The sequence below is a fragment of the Cuculus canorus genome, chromosome 8 (assembly GCF_017976375.1).
Source record: "Cuculus canorus isolate bCucCan1 chromosome 8, bCucCan1.pri, whole genome shotgun sequence".
NCBI classification, from domain to species: domain Eukaryota; kingdom Metazoa; phylum Chordata; class Aves; order Cuculiformes; family Cuculidae; genus Cuculus; species Cuculus canorus.
In genome coordinates, this window is record NC_071408.1 from 18335359 (window position 1) to 18356803 (window position 21445).

At 39.1% G+C, this 21445-nt stretch overlaps 1 protein-coding gene across 6 annotated transcripts in view; it reads right to left on the reverse strand.

The window, feature by feature from the left end:
* Nucleotides 1-21445, reverse strand: part of RAVER2 (ribonucleoprotein, PTB binding 2) — a 35928-nt gene that overhangs the window by 5994 nt on the left and 8489 nt on the right. For 2 of the 6 annotated variants that reach the window (XM_054072440.1, XM_054072436.1), the window contains exons 2-12: nt 19103-19169; nt 15861-16330; nt 11449-11640; nt 10445-10571; nt 9446-9528; nt 5991-6095; nt 5768-5879; nt 4405-4661; nt 2457-2568; nt 1923-2068; nt 50-139 (exon numbers count right to left, since the gene is read on the reverse strand). In XM_054072440.1, the coding sequence (XP_053928415.1) occupies nt 50-139; nt 1923-2068; nt 2457-2568; nt 4405-4661; nt 5768-5879; nt 5991-6095; nt 9446-9528; nt 10445-10571; nt 11449-11640; nt 15861-16330; nt 19103-19169 (1761 nt within the window). The remainder of the gene's footprint in view (nt 1-49; nt 140-1922; nt 2069-2456; nt 2569-4404; nt 4662-5767; nt 5880-5990; nt 6096-9445; nt 9529-10444; nt 10572-11448; nt 11641-15860; nt 16331-19102; nt 19170-21445) is intronic. The other 4 variants (XM_054072439.1, XM_009569210.2, XM_054072438.1 and 1 more) reach the window with 3 other exon arrangements.

A 21445-nucleotide genomic window follows, 5' to 3' on the forward strand; every position in this document is an offset into this window, starting at 1 on the left:
GGGAGAAACAGCCAAACGGAGACAGGAAGAAAATAAAATTATTTCTCACCTCAGAGGCTTCATTTTCAAATTCATCGACTCTTGCCTGGGTAGAGTTATATGCCTGAGCACAATGCTGATACCACTGCTGAACAGCCTCCTATAAAGGAGGAAAAAACCTCTTCCCATTAGCTGTCTACTAAGACCACTTCAAATGAAAACATTCTTACGGCCTCGCAGGACAGGAGAATGAATAAAAGGCAAAGCTCTCCAAAAATCACCAAAACATGTTTAACACCAGTGATAAAGCTCAAATCAAACATTTAAAACTACATTAAGTGCTTAAAAGATACAAAAGGCACCACTGCCGTGGCAGCAGACGCAAGTACAATGTCATTTCTGCTACATGGAAGGAGCAGATAGTACAAATACAGCTGAATGATGACATGTGGCATCTCTGCACCTAAGTGATATCATTTCAGTCATCCATGTTACTCAAGAGAACACTAAGAACACTGACTACAACACTACTGATTTTTTTGACAGAATTTTAAGGATTTGGAGTCGGGAACTACCTCCAGGAGACAACAAAACTAGTTCAAAACCAATAGTCAGATTCAAACGTGAGCACTTACATGAAACACAGCACAATGGCTCACAGGACATCTCTCTTGCTTCGCTAACCCACAACCATCACCAGACCTGATCTAACAAGGATATAGGTCTGGCCCCTGGCAAAGCCCCCTGCTGCAGTGAACGTCATGCAGCAATCCCATCCTCTCCACCTCTCAGGCTGAGACCCTCCTAATACAGAACAATCCCCCATGGTCACCCTTGCACCTGCTCTATGCCCTCCAGACCCAGCCTTCTCCTATAGCAGCCCTGCTCCACCCCAGGAGCTTTGGAGCAACACAGATTTCCTTGCCAGCAGCCTAAGAGAAGAGAAGACAGCTCATTTCTGTCCCTCTGCCACAGGATGAGTGATCAGGCAAAAATGAAGACAGGGCAGGAGAGAGAGAGACGAGAGACCTGCAGCAGAGCCAAGGCAGGTGCCTCAGCTCAGACCCATGATTTTTACACAGATTACCTGACAGCACTAAATCCTGTTCTTCTATTTGATTTGTATGCAATTATATTCCTATACGGGCTCATGATGATTAATGAAAATAACAGAATATTATCTCATAGGAAATCCCAATGCCTGTGAAACTCAGTACCTGCTCTCAGTACTACAACAAAACACTCTCCAGACGGAGGATGGCCCTCTGCTCTAACAGCCATGCTCTGATCACCACATGGGGCAAATGGGAAAGAAATTCCGTGCAGGGAAACCAGCTGGCAGACTGCAAAAGTTCCCGAAGCAGTACAGAAACTTCCAGTAGACAGAATATGCTGTTCTCTAGGACTTAGCCAAAGGTCCAGAAAACTTTAAAAATTCTTGGGAAGGAAAAAAGAAAAACTTAATGGTTTTGAGGACAGACAGAAGCTAAGCCAGAAGTAACTTTTTAGGGGACTGCTGAACTCAGGTTTTCAAGAAGCGATCTTGCAATGGTTCCAGTATTACAGCAGGGAACATAGTGAGGCTTCTTTTGACTGGAATTAGGGGCCCTTTGTGCTAAATCTATTCTGTAGACTGAAAGAGATAAATTATCAATGAACAGGACGTACAAGGTTCACCCTGATGAAGAGGATGGCCTTTGGTTGTAGGAAAGCCTATGAACCACTGCAGAGTGTTTCATGGCGTTGGGCAATGCTGTTCAACTGCACACAGAGTTCTCAGACCACACATGCACCAAGCAGTGCATTAAGAGTGCAGAGAGAAAAACAACGAGCAACTGAGGGCGGGAAGTGGATGTCTGAGCAGATCTCTGACAAAAAATACTGCTGCCAGAGCTCTGAGTGACAAACCAGGCTTCAGAGGAAAGCCCTATAAAACAACGTACCTGTGTGTATTCCCCATGCTGTGGAGAGTAACTGAAATAATTTTCCATCACATGTTGGGATGTAGTTCCCTGAGACACAGCAGCATCCACAATATTGTTCGAAAGTCCAGTCTGCTGCGGTGGACTGGAGACTTTGCTGGCAATTGCTGTTCATAACACACAGAACATACCTTGTGTAACCACACTGTTTGTATATAAATGGCACAAATTATTTTGCGCTCTTGTTTAGCAATATTCTGGTATTAGAACAGAGATCTGCTACCTCAGATTAGGCTGTGCTCAAAATTAATCAGTGCTACTAACAATTGAAAGGTTTTCTAGTAGTTTGCGTACATCAGTAACCCCACTAACTCTGAAAACTTACCCCAAATAACATATTAACTAAGAGGATAGATCACACGGCTGTTTTAAGACAGACAAGATTTCCTTAAAGATAAATACTGTGGTCACTGGAATTACCCACCAAACAAAATAATGACTTGCCACACTCTGGTCAAGGAAACTTGCAATTAAAACTACTAAATGCTTGCTTACCTGGAAGACATAAGCCAGGCAACACACTTGCCAAGTTCAAGTATGGGTTGGTACTAAGACGTATTTCTTTTGGTGGTTCTCCTAGCAGCGAAGTCTGTTTTTTCAGAGGAGTCTGCAAACCAATTAGACAGGTCAGTTTGCACTGTATTCATACAATGTTTGTCAGGAATTCAGTAAGTATCCCAGTAGGATTCTGAAAAAAATCTCACATTGCCTATACCTTTTTCTGGCCAAATAATTTGGTAGGAATGTTTCTCTTCAGACTGTAAATTACTAAAGGACATTAAAATAAAGTAAAACCAAAATAAAACCTCTTGCATTCAAGTAAATGAATAATAATCATGGCAATGACCCCAGATGCAGGGATTTATCACAAAGAACATGACTGAGACAATATCAACTCTTTTCACCCAGAGGCACAAGCAAATAAAGGAAAAATGACCCCTGGACCGAAGAGATGACACTGCCTGCAGTCTGCCATTGTAACACATCTTACTGATCACTCTGTCTGTAAGCCCACTCTTCATAGTAGAAAATGTTTGAGTGAAACTGAAATGTAAGGATCGACTCACTCCTCCAAGCCACCAGCAGTGTTTCCTACCCGCTTTTTTCTCTCGTTAGAGCAAATACCAGCAATAAGGATGAAGTGGCTATGGCAAGTTACATAGTTCGTCTGAAATACACAGCTCAGAGGTGCTCATACAGCATTCTACTCTACAGCTGTACTGTTCATTTTTTCAAAGTCCATTAAGGAAAAAGGAGGTATTTAAAGCAGTTTGACCGTTCAGTATCAGTATGGAGACTGTGGCTGCCTTGTCAAGGAAGTGACTTTTGCAAACTGGGCCTTCTATCTACTGATGCAGAAAAAGAAACTATTATAACACTATTAAAACTACTAAAAATTTCAAAAAAGAACTTTTCCTGATAAACAATATTCACAGAAATAAATGAATTATCTAGACTTCTAATGGTTTAATTATATTTCCTTTTAACTAAGTCAAATGCTGAAATAAAACACACATTTTATATATGTACACACATACACACTATGTATTTTATCCATGTGTATCAACATATGGAGAAAATAAAAACTGTACTTTCTGAGGTAGGACCAAATCTGTCAAAGTTGTCTCACAAAGGCAGGCACCAATACCATGTACAATCTAACAACTTCAGGTGCTTCAGAAATACATAAGGAAAACACAGATTTGATCTGAATTAAGAACATGTTTCCCCATAAATGTCTAAGTCTTTATGCATATTATAAAAAAATAAAAGCCAATTCTGTTCATAGAATGGGTTGGGTTCTAAGAGACCTTAAAGATCATCCAGTTCCAACTCCCCTGCCATGGGCTGGGACAGGAATGTTAATGACAAGAAAAAGCTTCTGAAAAAAACTAGGCCATTCTGGTTCAAATTAAACGCAATCTCATCATCTCCCCATCCTTCGCCTTCAAGGAATGAGTATTAAAGTTGATGCAGACTAAGAATATGTCAGCCATGGCTAAGTGGGTACAGATCAAAAGTGGAAAGTTTACATACAGATAGATACACACACCACCTGGAAACCCCAATTGCTACCAGAATTGCTCACGATTAGTCATGAAATTCAACACAAGTTCAATTTCCAGTCTTTAAAAGGGACATTGCCCTTGAGATAATTTCATCATCAAATACTATGAGGAATAAACATGGAAAAAACCCCTCCAGCATTGTAAAAAGATTCCTTTGTTAATTCATTTGGACCACCAAAGAGCATTATTGTTCTCTGCCTATTATTCATAACTAAAATGACCTTAAAACGTCTCATAAGCGATCCTGTGATCTAGCAAATTTCACAGTGAAGAACTATAACAAGCAGTTGCAGTTAACTCTTAAGCACATTAAAATATAAGAGAAAATCCACACACAAGGAAAAAAGAAAATATTTGTATTCAATGCTCCTTACCCCCAAACCTGTATCTGTATTTTTTAGCTGATTTTGTTGTTTGGTATGCTCAGCTCGCAAAGCTCCCGCAGAAAGATTTGTTAAGATCTGATGATAAGGCTGTGATCCTGAGACAGCCGCTTCAGGAGTCGATTGTTTCTCTGGAGCGTTATTTTGCCCTGGTATAGCTTGTCCAACAATGTGCTGATTCGGAAAGAATGGCAGCATGCCCACCCCTGCTGCTGCTGCTGCTGTTTGAATTGGAGTCAGATTAGATGCTGCAGTCAACCATAAATGGAGAAACTTTTCTGTTAGACAAGATTTATCAGTATGTTTTGTTTGTGGTTTTCACTAAGTGATGAGAAAAACATTTAGAGATCTTTTCTACAGCTGTCCCAGAACACTGGATTCTGACCATAGTTTTTATTCTTTTACCATCCCAGCAGCAAAGAACCCTATTTAAACTGAATATATTAGAAGAAACCCAACTTTTCTAAACATTCTCTATGATAATAAGTTACTCAGTGTTTTCTACCACTTTCAAAACACCTGTGAACAACATCCTAGAGGATCTTTTATTGGAATAGAGGTGAAAAAAACCACCTCAACTGGTATTAGTAAAATTCTCTTTACAAACAAATGAGCTAGAAAGTATTCTCGAAAATTAAGATCCAGACATTCAGAATAGGTTTCTTCCCCGCCCCCCAAGCTTCTCCTTGCTCTCGGTTCCTACCGTTACTCAGACCACGCCTAAAACTACAGAATACGTGGCGCTCAGTGGAAGAAACAAAGAAGACACACAGAGAAGTATCACAACTGATCTTTCCTCACACAAATTGAGGATACCACTGTCGCAGACATTTGCATTCAAAATTGACATCTGTCACAGACTGGATGTTAAAGCTCTACTGCTTAATGAAATGATTGCAAAAAAACTGTTTGCAGTGCCTCTTCAGCTACTCAGATTTATCTGCCTTGAAAAAAACAAATCCCCAAATTTTGCTCCTCAATAAAAATATATTCCAAGTGTACTAAAAATGGTAACAACCGAGCAAGTAGAATATTTAAGAACCTGCAAACATTCAACTAATGCCACAGTGTACTCTTTCTTCCCTGGCAAAGAGAGGAGAGAAACCAGGCAACATAGGAAGATATTTCATGTTTGCTTCCTGCTTAAACCAGCAGGTTCCAGTTGGTTATACAGCTATATCACCTGCTAACTTAACTCTACAGCTGTAGAATATCATTGCCCAGCTCTCTGTCCACTTTAGTGTGCAGTGACAAAGTTCAAACATATTGCTTTTGTTAAAGTGGGACAGAGTAAGGTGCATAATTTCAAGCTGAGCTTCTCTACTGATCTGGTATGAAATAAAATGTCATTTACACTTAAGAGCTTCTCCACGGGTTCCCATGCCTGAGCTCACTGAAGGCATCACCCCTATGCCCAGTACTGTCTGCAGGAGCATGGCTGGAGGCTCTCCCAGCAAACCCGGTTTCTAGAAGGAAGAAGATAAAACTGTGAATTATTACAATAATCTGTCTGAACCAAACTATTTATCAGTTACAAGAATGTCCAAAGACAGTCAAAGTCAAAGCGATGACCTTACACTATTAGCCTGAATGTTTTCCATCTTCATTAGCTGCTGCTGTGGCAGTGGTAGGTGGACAGGGCTCTGCAGCAGTAAGTTGGATGTACTCCCCAGAAGTGAGCTCTGTGAAATTAATAAAAGAAGTGTTAGTTGACAGTCATGGAAAGAAGTACAATCTTGAAACATTTTCAGATGATATTGCCGAGATAAATTTCAATTAGTTCCTCAGTTAATACAGCAAAGGAAAATAACTACTTCCTCCACAGAACCAAATTCTTGCTTCATTCACAGGAAGTTATTTCGAGTTGTTTTCATCTCTCTTCCTCCTAGTCCATTTTTCACCTGACAGCCACTATTATGCCTTCTGATGGCTTTTAAAGGATCAAAAGTATACTCCAAATACAACCCAGACTCAAATGTAGCCCCTGTGTCTAAGCCAACAGGGAAAGCTAGACGTGTTTGAAGTCTCTGCAGACAGAGCAGATAGGAGAGTTACCTCCAGTGCCAGTAAGAAAGATGAGACACAAGGATTTTAGGGACCTTGAGCTCTGTGAATAAGGGCTTCATTGTTTGTTAACATTTCATTGTGCCTTGCATTGCAATCCTAATACATAAACTCTGCCAAATATCTATACACTTTACAAGACTCAGTTGTAACCAGCAGGGACTCTCATCCCTTGCTTTAGAGCTACAAAACACTTATCTTTACTCTCAAAGAGAAATATCCAGATATGTTTCCCTCCTGTTCTCAATGGCAACTATCTACATGAAATTCTATTCCAGAACCACTGCAAAGCTTACAAATCACAGTGCCTACGGATTGTCAAGTCTATCAAACATTAAGATATTTCATTCAAAAAATTCTGCATCAGTTTGCCACTGGAATTGAGTCACTTAAACAGCAACTTTGGGGCATGACGTTCCAACTGGGCTCCTGGTATACTCAGCAGTACGTGTTCTGGCTAGTGCAGTGACTTCAAAGAAACCTTATGTCCACTCTGGAGCATAAAACCACACTATGATTCATGCTTGCTAAATGCAGGCTTGAAACTGTCTTTCTGGCAGCAGCTCTTGAGCATGATTTGCCAGGCAAAAGATAAGTTGCTCAACAAACTTCTTCATACAGCGGTACAAGAACAGATATATGGGACGCTGACTGTGTCAAAGCACGAGTATAGCCTTCCTGATATTTTTTACATCTCCTACATAGGAAAGATCACCAAAACCAGGTAATGAAGATGGAACCCACAAAGAAGGCAGCTCTCCCGATGCACGGCTTTGCAGATTTTCCAGCCCCAAGCAAAATACCTCACAAATATCTTCAGTATCTGTGTGGGGTCAAATTCCCTACAGAAACCCCTCTATGCCTATAATATGATCTTCTCCACTAAAACATGTACAATATAATACAAAGGGCCACATCTGGATCAGTTACACACGTGCTATTTAAACAGTTTTAGTAATTTCCAGTAGAAATTATCTAGGGCTGTTTATTATCACCAATATCAGTGGTTGTTCCTTCTAAACTTGATTCAGTCAACATAAAAAAACACATTAGTTCAATTGCAAAACTTCCAGAAATAAGAGAGTGGAAAATCAGGTTGCTTAGAATCCTCAGAGAAAGTCTCTGGGTTTTACAAAGATTTAATAAACTGCTGGATGACTCAGGAAAACACATCACTGAGAAAGTTTAAAATGTTATTTTGGCACATAGTGGTAACTAAGAGACATTAAAAGAAAGAAACTGAAAGACTACTGGATGAATAACAAATTTGTTCAAATTCCCCTCTGCTGAATCTTTTTTTTATCAATTATTTTGTAATGCAGCATAATCATCCTAAAAACATTGTTTCTTCTCATTGTATTACTTTCCAGAATCTTGAAAACAAAATAGCAAAACCAAGACATACAGGAAGCTGAATCAGTGTGGGACTGGGGAGATTGGGAGACTCAATGGCAGTCTGTTCCTTTATCTTGTGACAATACTGAATTTAAAGACAGTAAAAATAGTGACCTGGATCTCTGGCTTTAGGGAATACTCTGAAATAAGTAACTGAATAACAGAAAAATGTGCCTAACAGAAGCATTCAGGATAATCAAATTACTGTCAATAAAATTCAGGCTATTAGACCAGGTTTGGAGATAAGTAAATGTCAGGAAGCTCCCTGAAGAGAATCAGACTGGCAAGTCTCTCTAAAGAGAAAACACCAAGTTGTTTGGACACAGCAGTCTTAAGCCTAAAAATATTGGATCGTCATCAACCACATTGTTAACTGTGTAAAGCATGTCTGTCTGCAGCTGTGATTACAAAGCTTTCACATCACCTTCCAAGGAAGCACAGACTCTCCGAGGCTGAGAGAAAGCAGTACTAACTAAATACACCATCAGAAAACATAATTTAAATGAAATAAGTACAAGCAAAAAATTACGTATTTTTTCATTGCACAGGACAAAACCAACTCATTTGATGGGGCAAAACTAAGTAGTATTTATATACTCACCTACCAGCGTTCAGCAGGAAAAAACAGAAAAGCTTAACATAAGGAATATCTCTCCATTTTAATTTGGTCTTATTCAACATCTATAAGTCTGTGTTTGCCAAAAGAACAGTAGAAATGAGAACAACTTACAGGGATTTTACTTTTTAAATTGGAATATCTGAAGAATCAGAAACAGTTTAAGTCAAAGCGATTGACTCCAGTCCCTCATGGGTACTTACTAAAATTCCCACCATGAATATTAAGGCAAGTTTTAGCTGCTGGTAGAGCTGGAGAAATCTCTGACTGAACTTCAATACTAGGCAGAGGCTGCTGGCCGAGTGAACTGCTGCAGGAAGGAGTGCTGGTTGAGGGTGCTACTTTAGCATATTCTCATCACCAATTTCTAGGGCAAACTCATCCCAAATACATGGTATAATATCCTTCAGAAATTCTGGTATCCATATAGAAGCTGTATCAACTTTACAGTGAATTACAGACACCCCAGGAACACTTTTAACAGCTTATAATATTGGGGTTTTTTTTACTAAGAAGTAACACCTGCAAATCACTATTTTTTGTGGCATATATAGCACATTTTGGTCCCCTCAAGCTTTAAAATGAAGATAATGATGCTAAGCTTGTTGGTCAAGTCTCTACAGGAAGTATGTATGAGCAGCTCCAAGAGAAAAGGATGTGCCATGTTCCTCGAGCTCTAGTTTAGATAGGATTTTTTTTGCCAGTAATGGCAAGTTGTCTCTACAATGGCAGGTGTTAGCAAATCAAAAGCTCAGTTAAGATAAAATAACTCACTTGTCGACAGTACGCACAGTCTGCTCTTACACATCCATAGGCATTTCATAACAGAGCGCTTTTCACAAAGACATCCTCAATGAGAACACTTGATTTCAGTTGTAATTTCTTAAAACTTTCAGAATATTTTTCAGGCTAAGATCTCCACAAAAGTATTCTGACAAAAGCTTCTTTGTCACGTACCTGATGAACTTTATTCAACTGCAAAAATGGTGAGCCAAGTGCTGAATTTATAAGGTGAGGTAAACCTGCAGATGCTCCAAGAACTGTTTTAGAAACACAAGGAAAAATAGCAGTGTTTTATAAGTTAGGTAGGCAAAGATCTTTATAAGTGTTATATTCTATGTTTTTCAGGTTTCCTTTGCACAAAACTTTGCAGTATGCTAAAGGTCACTATAATGAAACTTTTCAATACATCCAGCTTTGATGTGCCATTAACTGCAATTAGAGATCAAACACACTTTCATGGAGCTCCTCTAGAGCTGAGAGTTTTGCTCAAAGATGCAGAAATGCCTGCAGTTGACTGCAAGACCACAGTGTTATCTAAAGTGCTTTGAAACCTCAGGATTAGCTAATGTATTTCTTCACTAAAGCGTTCCCTTTACACAAAACTCCTGTTTATCTTCTGTCAGTAGACTATGTCACAAACTCTTAGCTGTCCTCCACTTGACTTTTCAAATTATCTGTTCTCATTCCTGTTCCTAATACTGTAACCATTTGAAATGTGATAAGGTTGTTTTTAATATGTTTATTCGCTTCCTTCACATCCAGAAGGCAGAGAAATGTTTTTGGTTGACGCCATTATGAAATGCTGAGTACGACTACAGCAGCACCCAAGATTTCCATTGGAAACAATAGGAGAAAGATTCTGACTGCAAAATTCAGATCAGATTTAAACTTGCAGTTTTAATGCTCTCTGCAAAAGACATTTCATTTTAAACCCATTTTTTAATGTCAACATTCAGAGTTAATGTGAGGACATTTACAGGCAGCAGTAAATTTTACCAGACACAATACTGAACTAATCCATTCCTTGCTTCCGCTTTCATAAAATGTGAGTCTACACAGAAACTGACTGTCTGCACAGATTTTAAGATTGCATTCTAATTTCTCGCCTTTGCTGAAAGCCTCATGTTACCTAGAACAGGGTTTGTTTTTTAATTCAGTTTTAAAACAACTTACCAGGTTTAACAGCATGTCCACGCAACTGGGGCTGTAGCAGCATTTGCAACATTGCTGGGTTATTAAAACTTTTCATAATCTGCACTGGATTTGGCTCTGGAAGCAAGCCTTTCCTATTGTTCCTCATCTCCAATTGAGAGAGAGAAAAATGTTAGAAGCAGGATAAAACAAAGAATACATTTAAATCCCTCAAATTTGTGTGATGGTAAGGTGCATACTTAATTTTACAATGAAAATAATCCCAACATGTCCTTCCCTGCTTCCTGCTCCTTTCCATGCTCCTTCTCCCTCAAATGAAAGGTCTAACAAACTATCCCCCCAAAACTTCAAGCCAATTATTTTTCCAGAGACACGTTTGTTTTTTTCCCTTAAACCAAGACAAAGCTATCAGTAAAGGAGAATATGAAAGACACTTTTAACACGAACACCACATACTATTATATCTTATAATAGCACCACTCATCTCTTTTATAAAGAGCTAAAGCTAGCTGAAGTAATGAGACTGTTCTGTGTCTCCTTTTAAGACAGCTTCATGTAACACTTATCACATCCAATTTTCTAGGAAATAATTTGATAAGACATGTGGGTGTAAAAAGGTTTCTTCTGTATCAAGCATGAAATGAAACTATTTCTCCTACCTTGAAATTATTTTAAAATTGACAAATTCTTGCCTCTCTGTTTTAAACCAAGTTTTAGCTTGTCAAATGACTCCACTTCCAGTCACTTTTGTTTTGAACTGGAAAAATTTCTCACAGAAAATTAAATTTACTAAAAACTCAGAGCTATGCAAATATAACTTTGTGATACCCTTTCTCCTTGCAGTACATGGCCATGCTTTACCTACGAAAGAGACAGCATAGCACTGACTAGATAAAAGAAAAAAAGGCTAATGCTTCCAAAAGCTTGGCTCCTTTCCCTAATGCAAAGTAGCTGAATCCTTCTGATCCAACTCGGCTGCTCGGAGTCGATCAGACTCATTCGGAAAGCATTTGCAAATATCTTACCATTCTCTGTGCTGCTATAAGTGCTGCTAATGTGCTTCTGCCCGGTGCTCCTGGAGCACAGTACGACACCTGGACTCTCTTTCCTTTGATAGCCATGCCATCAGTTACTTCTTGTACTTTCTCAGCCTGTTCTGCAGTTTCATACTCAACCACCGCAAAGTCACCAATATAACTGTCTTCATCCTGAGCAAACTGAAACAACATTTCACAGTACACTGAACCAAATGCCAAGTTTCAGGAACTGGTGTGCAATATTCTTCACAAACAGCTGACATCCTTTGTTAACACCTACCCACATCCATACAATTCTTTCTTAAACATGCTAGATACAAGCTGAATACATAGCTTCACATTATCTTTGGCATGCATGCTTTATCTTCTTGAATTACCACCTCCACTTCCATCTAATCTCATGGAGAACCTGAGCTATGAAATATATTTAACACGCGTTTTCAGAATAAAAAAGGAAATTGTAAATACAGCTATATGCTAAAACAATTTTTATTTTTACAGGGTAAGAATTATAAACTCATTACTGTTCAGTTTTTAAGCCTACGATAATAAAGATGTCCTTCATTGGACTACACAACAGTTGTTGAAACATGTAACAATGCACAATCCACTGATATATACTGCTGTTTAGGAGAATATGAAGTCTGTAGTTGTATTTAAAGCCAAGAGAAGATGCCAGACTGATCAATCAAGCAGACTGGAAACAGGCTTACATCTCAAACAATGCTCTGTCCTTTGTTCACAGAGTTTTATAGCAGAATGAGCACATTTAAATCAAACAAAAAAAGGGGATGAGACAACAGGGAATTAAGCTTAGGCAAAAATCTCCAGTCCCAGAATGATCAGAAATTATATACTGATGCTAGTTCTGATGTGGGAGAAAGGAAATCGCCTCTAGATTTCACTGGATAAAAAAAACCCAAACCCTATTGCCAACTATTAAGTCACACAAACTTACATATAAAATATAAATATGTGTAAATATAAACCTCAAAGATTTTGAAGAAGAGGGTGATCAGACCTTTAGTACCACTGTTAAAGAATGGCTCTGCGAAGAGCTGTGAAGCACACAAATATTTATATATATAAATACACACCTAGATATGTATAATTATGTATACTTGTGTGTGTGTGTGTGTCTCGATGTAGAGAAGCATTACATTTTATTTTGACACCAGTTTAGCTGCAGTGGTAAAGACCTGAAGTATTTGTGAAAAGAATGGTTGCAGCTATGGAACATATTTTAGTTCCATTCACGGTTAAAAACTCCCTTAACATGTGAAAGTGCAGTAAACACATAAGGAATTCTTAAACTTCTCAAAGAAACGGGTACTGAAGAAAAGCCATCTATCCTATCTAGAAAACAGTGGAGACCTCCTAGTGACAATTTAAAGTTGACATAAGGAAGGAATTAGGTTTTCTGGTCCATTTGATTGAAGCAAATGGCTGGAAAGCTGCTTGGCAGAGAAGGACCTGGGGGTGTTGGTTGACTGCCGGCTGAACGTGAGCCAACAGTGTGCCCGAGTGGCCAAGAAAGCCAATGGCATCTTGGCCTGAATCAGAAACAGTGTGGCCAGAAGGACTCCTCCTGTACTCTGCACCGGTGAGGCCACACCTCAAATGCTGTGTCCAGTTCTGGGACCCTTGCAAGGGTCCCAGAAGGAGACCCAGAAGAAGGAGGAGGTCGGGGGGGTACCGTACTGCTCTCTGCAACTACCTAAAAGGAGGTTGTAAAGAGGCAGATGTTGGTCTCTTCTCCCAAGTGACAGGCGATAGGACACGAGGGAATGGCCTCAAGCTGTGTCAGACGAAGTTTAGATGGGACATTAAGAAAAATTTCTTCATAGAAATGGTTATCAAGCACTGGCACAGGCTGCCCAGGGAGGTGGTCGAGTCACCACCCTTGGAGGTGTTTAAAAGCTAGGTAGATGAGGTGCCTGGGCACATGATTTAATAGTAGACAGGTGCAGTTGGAGCTGATGATCTCTAAGGTCTTTTCCAACCTAATGATTCTATGAGATGGCATAAGTGGTCAAAGTGACCCCACTGCAGGGACAACCTGGGTGCAGGAGAGGTGGGAAGGCTGCACTGGCCAAGACTAGGAAATGAAGGAAGAAAGACTCCAGTCTTTTTCATAAAATAACAAGAGTGTGAAAGAACATTTTAATTGTTTTTCTAAAAAACATTCATTCCACCAGAAGTTTTCCAGACAAAGGCACTTCTCCTAGTCATTCTCTATTTAAATTCCCTCCATATCTATGTTTCTGCTACCCTGTCCTCTCCTAGTTTTCCTCTTCTGCTTCTACTCACCATGTCACACTCCCGCTCCTTGCTTCTTCCACACTTTCTTGGGTCTTTCTCCTTCTCCTTTCTTTGTACTCAATTTTTAGGTCATCTTGCTCATAAAACCATAATTAATTAGCACTATTGTGATGAGAATTCATTCACTGTCTTGTTTTTTTCATCTACCAAGTCTGAACTACATTTTTTGCCTACATCCACCCTCGTATGTTCCCTCTCCAGAGGTCTACTTCCCCCTTTGGCTCATGAGGTTTGCCTCTCTCACTCCCCCATCACATCTGTGGTGGAAATGTGAGGCAGGACCAAGAATAAATGACATGTTTATTCCCTGAGAATCACTGAGAATAAATCATCAGTTATCATCAGTAAATCTATTTTTCTTCTATTTTCATACTTTTACAATTTACCTATTGGTCTATTACACAGGGTGTTTGTACATGTGATAGGTAATATAAGAACATGCCAAGAATGTTTTCCTGGATATATTTTTGACTGCTGCCTTTTTCCTAATTCAAAAGCATACTGTTTAATTCCTGTATTTGACAGAAATGTGTTTTTAGTGCCATTTACTGATGTAACACACAGAGATTTTCCTCACCCACACCAGGTGTGACCTATGTATTATTTTGATTTAAGAAGGAAGATAAAAGTCAATTTTTAAGTGCCTCTAACTGCACAGGAGAATATTGTTAGTGAAAATCCACCTTTATCTAAGAAGCCTGCTAGTCTTTGAACTTCATAATTTTAAAAGAACGTTGGAAAATTGTTGGGGGAGCTGATAGCAGCTTCCAGACTATCTGACAGCTGGAAAAAAGCCTTGAAGTAAAAGACTTTAACAGATCAATCTGTTTAGCTAATTACACAAAGACTGAGCAAGTGACTTGATTACAGCATTTAATCATTTCTTAGAGGAAGAAGACAGTGGGGAACAAAGGCTCCTCAATCAAGTCATCAGGGAGATGAAGATGAAGCCAGATACATTCGACTGAGAAAACACACACAAGTGCAAAATGACAAGGGATAGGCAGTTTCTGGGAAGAGTTACTTCCAGTTTATGCATCTCCCAGTGTATTTGGATCAAACAGGTAAAAGGATGTGCTTTAGCCAACTACAAATTACTGGAGCTTGGAAAGAGCATTAGGGAGAACGTGACAGCCTGCAGGTGGTCAGACCAGGCAGCCTGATGGACTTTCTGGTATCAGATGCTGAAAATCTCGGGTTATTTATCCCTGAAGCTAATCCCTGGGCCGCATTCACAGATATTTAAGGAAAAGAACAAACAACTGAAATCATGCTCAACTGTATGACTATAGAGAAAGCTTTCTGTCGACTGCCTGTTTATCATATGCTTGTCTGCAACACTTGCATGAACAGCGTTTTATCTATGGCCTGGTATCTGACAAGCCATGAAGACAAGAAGGAAACCTTTACACTTGAAAAGACCAGTAAGGATCTACCTCTTCTATAACTGTAACCTTTCCAAAAGACGTACCACTTCTGTCACCGGCACGCCAAGTGACTACAAGATCCCAAGCCTACATCCTCAGTTAGGGAAAGCACACATTAAGTATTTACAAAGGTTTCTTAAATATATTAATTATATACATACATATATGTATATATTATATACATATATGTATGAATATAATATATTAATTATATACATACATACATATATATATACACACATACATACATTATATACATACATATATGTTCTCCACCTTCTGAACTGTTGTGCTTGTGGTACTCATACACTCTGGCTGTCTTTACTGAGCAATAAAACCATCATCAATATTTACTTTAAAGGCCCTCTAAAATATTTCTAAAATTATTTTCAATGAAATAGATGAGGAAGGAATGTCTTAAACATTGGCACTTCATGGGAGTGGTCTCCTGCAGAATTCCCAGATGGTACTGGCCAATAACTGCAAACTTATACTAATAAAGCATCTCTACCACATCCTATATCACAATGCACACGCTTAACTATTTCAGTACTTAAATGAAAAAGGTTAATACAGCAAGCAGTGAAGATGCAAATACAGAGCTACTTAAACTATGACCATGATATTCCAAATGACACAAATTCAACATACCTGGCAGAAAACAGGTTTATACATCTGTGAGAAAGTTTGGATCAGTTCTTTTGAATCAGTGCAGTCTTTTTGCAATTTATCTACACAAAGGCACTTGGAGTGAATAAGATTTGTCGTCAGCTGATTCACGTCCATCCACTGTGCAAAGAGAGTGCTCTCGTCTAACTGTTTCCCCAGAAGCTCCAATCTCGCCTTTGCAGCAGAGTCTTTCTTCATATATTCCACAAAGCCATAGCCCTTTGAATGGCCAGTAACCTCGTTATAGACCAAAAAACACCTCTCAACATTGCCATAGGCACGCACAAGTTCCTCAAACTCTTCTAACGTAAATGAAATGGGCAAATTAGTAATGCATAATAAAGCATCTGTTGGTTGGAGTTGCACAGATATTTCTTTTCCCCGAAGAGAATACTGGTGAAACTTCCGAATCGCGTTTTGAGCCTGCTCTCCATTTAACAGAGTAACAAACGCTGCAAGAGACCAGAACAAGTTACATGACCCACCACAGCTTCCCTCCAGCTACAGAGGTAATTACTATACCTCTCCCTTCCCTCCAAAACCCACCAGGATAAACCACAGGAAAAAGAAGACTTTGGGATTTGCCCTAAAGATGCAACAGATAAGAGAGGTAGGCTGTATTTTAAAAATTGACATCGTCAGTTGGACATCACGAGTAATTAACTCAAAGAGTAACTACAGAAACACAGATAGATACCACTGGTAACACAAAAAATTTTACATCTGGGAAACAAAAAGCAATTAAGTTTTCACCAAAGTCAATACATTACTGATTTTACTGAATTTCTTTGAAGATAGCATCAACAAATTCTCACTTTGGGGTAAATTGATCTTTTTGGGGCTTTTAGCCTGTAAAGCATTTCACAGAATCACAGTCTGGATGAGGTTGGCAGGGACCTCTGGAGGTCAGCTTGTTCAACTCTCTCCTCAAGCAGGACAAACCAGAGCTGGCTGCGCAGGACCATGTCCAGATCAGTTCTTAGTTATCTCCAAGGATGGAGATTCCACAGCCTCTTTGGGCAACATCTAACAGTGGCTGGTGACCCTCACAGTGAAAAAGTGTTTCCTGATGTCCAGAGGGAACCTCTTGTGGTTCAGTTGGCACCTGTTGCCTCGTACCCTGTGAATTAAAGAGTATGTAATAGCCTGCAGTGAACCAAGCAAAGGGAAGCTAATTCATGTGTTTTCTTTCACTGACAAACTGAAGTACACAGCACAGGGCAGTCCCGGGATAAAACTCTGGTTACTCATCCTGTACTGACATACAAACAACGCCCTGGCAGGGGGTTTTACAATCTGTCACAACCAAAGATATGTATCAGAGATCAGATAAAGATAAGATAGTGTGGAAATCAGTGAACAGGTTCTCAAATAGATTAAAATGTGCCTGGGTAATCTACATTATTTTGCTCTTCAGTATTCTGACACAGCATCAGGTATTTCTAACAGGACACTACTTGGTATTCTAAGAATAGTTACATAGAAGATATGGGTAGAAGACAACAAAGTTTAACAATACTGTTAACTTTTTCAAGATAAAAATGTGAAAAAAACATGACCCGATGTTCTGAGGTCATTCAGGGCTACTTTCCCAAGTTTATCATCAATCTTCAGTTAGTTTGTGTAATCAAGTGAAAACACTGGTTTTTTTACTCAGGAGAATTTTAGAAGATCTAATCGTAAACATCTACAGAGCTCCATAAAGTTCTGATTATGTCTATTAAACTAAAAAGTGATTAAATCTATCTAATAAAAATAAAAACAAACAATCAAGCAAAAGACACAAAAACCACCTCAATATGAATGGAGTTCCTTACACTAACAGTTTGTACTATAACATCTATGTCCATGTTCTGGGTGGATGTTTGTTCTCCTGTGTCAGTACGTAAACACACATGAACACCACAGACAGTCAAAACCAACAGCAGAACTTTTGCTTTTTGCACAGTAAAACTAGCAACACCAAATAACCTGCAATATAAAGAACATGAGTAGGAAACGTTGAGACGCTCAAGAAATATATTGACTGTAAAGTAACATGTTAAATACTGTGATATTAGGGCCTCCAAACACAGTTTTAAAGTCTTCATGAAAGCAGTGATAAAGTAATTTAACCTAACCATTTGAGAAGCCAAGAAAAAACAAACCACCTACAGTTATTCCAGTCACAAAAATAAGCAGAGGCATGCAGTGAAACGTACAGAATTTCACATGAATAAGCAAAGTACTCTCTCTAGATCTACATATACACAAAGACACACATATGCATACACATTAATACATACACAGTAAAAAGTAGTTATATATGAGACCATCTACACCCAATGAAAAAATTCATCCTTCTCTTGCTCTTTTCAAGTATTTTCAAATATATCCCTTCACGCTGAACAGAGAAGTTCAGCCTGTCATTAGAGAGCAGACTACAGTTCTTCACACACAAACTGGGCTTATTCCATATCCAGAAATCAAATTTGCAAGACAAAGGGACATTAAAGCACAAACTTTTACTCATCAGAGACAGGTGTCAAAACCCATCATTATCCTCACGAAACCCTGACAGAAATCTATCACAGCTCCTGCAGTAAGATTCTGCCCCGGAATCCAAGGTTGCCTCAGGAGACAGCACAGGCTGTGGAACCTATGGTGATCTTTAAGAACAGGAATGTGTAGAGAAGTATTTGTCCATTTCTGTACCTCCCAAGTGCTAAAAATCCATGAATACCCTCTTTAGAGAATTAATTTGCAAATGGAGGATCAGGCTTAAATAATTCAGGATTTAATTCAGGACAATATTTCCTTCAAAGACTTAAGTATCCCTTTAATATATTGCTTCTGGCTTACACTATCTAACAGAAAAGAACCAGGAATATGTTTTCCTCTGACCATGTCACAGGCACATGTGCTTTGTGCCAGGAGAGGCCACAGCACTAGTTTGTCAAAGGAGATCAGATGGTTGAGGTTAGCTTTGTCCCAAAGAAATACTCACTAAGGGAATATGCCACAGAGATACCATAATGGAACAATCTACTTCTGGCAGACATCAGTAATGTTTCCAACTCTCCACTGGCTTCAGAGGAAGGTGACAAATTATGCAGTCAAGAAAGGCACTGAGGGACAAGTGAGGTACATGATGGCAGAGAAGCTGATGATTTCATACATGGCAGATGACGCTCCTCACTCGTCTCATCACAGAACTGAAATATATGGAGATTTTAAGTTCTTACCTGTTCTTTTATTTCTGTCCACATAACAATACTTGATTTCATAATCTTTAAATAAGTCATGGATTTCCTGAAGGAGAAAAGTACAAGTAACATCAGATAAATAATTTAACAGACCAAATAAGTGCAAAAATTAATCTTCATTAAAAAAAAACACTTTCCCAATAAACAGAAAATCTCACCATAGAAACACTATCAAATATTTGTTTTTAAAAGAGCTGGATATACTACTGCAGTAATGTTTTTGTCTCATATAAAAAACTGGCTTACTGAATTTGATTAATTTACTTTTCAATATTATAAAGTCACATAAGCACAACAGGGTGTCCTGTTGACTGTCTTTTGATAAAAGACAGATAACATCACAGTTCATTAAATAAATGGCACTCTCCCCATTTCTCTGAAGTACAGCTAGCATAGTTAGCATACCATACCGACAAGAAATAATTGGCAACACCACATCATGCAGTTTACTGAGGGCAGGCGATGCTACCATAAAATGCAACAGTTGCTTTAGTTTCAACTGCTCAAGTTCACTTTAACAGATTTTCACTCTTTTAATAATGAATATTCTTTCAACCTGCAGATAACTGTGCCAGGAATACCCCCCAGAAAGTATCCTCTATCAATTACTGCACAGATGCTCAACGACGAATCAATGCCAAGAGTATTATTTGCTCCCACTAATTAACAGGGAAAGAACAGGGGTGGGGTAGGAGCAAGCAGAGGCGTGAACCCATTTGCTATAGCTATCCCCCAACAACAGCAAATGCAATGTGCCCCACAAAACCCACAAACTATTATCAGTTCACTGGCAAGAACGCAGAGAGGAACATTAATCATCCCCAAGGAGAAACTGAGTAGTAACATGGATATATGCATTCTTGTACTTGGATTAGTCTCATACATGATAGCAAAAGACCATCTGAGTAAGCAAAATAATCAACCAACTTTGTCTGAAAGTTTAAATGCAGACAATTTCCAGTGGCCCAGCCTACTAACCAGTTTGCTAATTCAATACATATAGGCTTGAGGTTAATTGGGTTCTCTGTGACTGGTATCAGGTACACACCTTTTAGTCAAGCGAACACCCATCTCTAGTTTCATTAGTTAACAGCTGTCAAACACTACATTAATAAAATATGGCAGTGTTTCTTGAGCTGCCAGCCATCCCCTAATCAGACGTGATAAGGATGTGGTTTCTGAAAAGCAAAATACACCAGGCACAATTCAAAGATTCAAGTTGGGCGATTTGACTGTAAACATCTCTCCAACAAGAATTAGACAGCAGTTCATTATCAGTAATGAGAGACCGAGAAGAGACTTCCTGTACAGTTTTGTACGGCTCAGCTGTATCGTGGCACTGAAGACTAGATATAAAGACGTTATTGCGGTCCCACTTAAAAAAATGGAGACATACTACCCTTTTTATTTCATGCATGGTTTTACAAGAGTAACACCAAAAGTTCTGCACTTGATTAAGTAGCAGGAAATATTTCAAACAGCTCTGAACACCCTTTTAGAAAGTCATCTGTGAATCAGATGATTCCACATGATTTCCCAGTAACAGTCTGAAACTTTAATTGAGAGGGAAAACAGTCTGTAGTGAACCTATCTTCATGGGATAACCATGAGGTCTCACACAAAAAATGATGAGAAGATGAGGAAGATTTAAAAAGAAAACCTAATTTAAGCAAAATGATTTTTGAAAGATTTGAACACCAGTTTCTATAGGTTGTGGCAAACAATGCTAGGTTTGTGCAACGGGCTCTTCCAAGAAGAAGATTCTTGTGCTCTCATAGTCCCCCTGGCAGGGCTGAGACCTCTACCTGTAGGACTGGATTTATGCAGCACTGCAGTGAAAGCATTCTTCACATAAAGACCGTTCGTGACAATTTACAAAAACAAAACACACCATGCCAACTCTTAAGCAAACGTGCAATCCTTCAACTTAAACTGATCTGTAAATACCTGTGTACATCAGACAAGAGTCTTCATGATATTTTCAGAATTAACTAAGCCAGATTTTGACCTCCGGCACATCTCTAACTTTACCTTCAACATCTTTAAACACTTTGGGGCTGTTAGAAAAGAATGAACACTATTGCCATTTTAATGTGGCTAACAGTTTCTAATCCAAACAGCTTCAAGAAGAATTGTCAGGGAGAGCACTCTACCCGCTGTTCCCAACCAGGTTCGGCTATGCACCACCAAACACCATGCACCAACAGGACTGAATGTAGCTGGTCCCTTTGGTGTAAGCAGTTACCCTGTATTTGGGCCAGGATGGAGTGTTTACTCCAGGAGGAGAAACAGGTCATCCAAGTCAGGTATATCTCTGGTGCA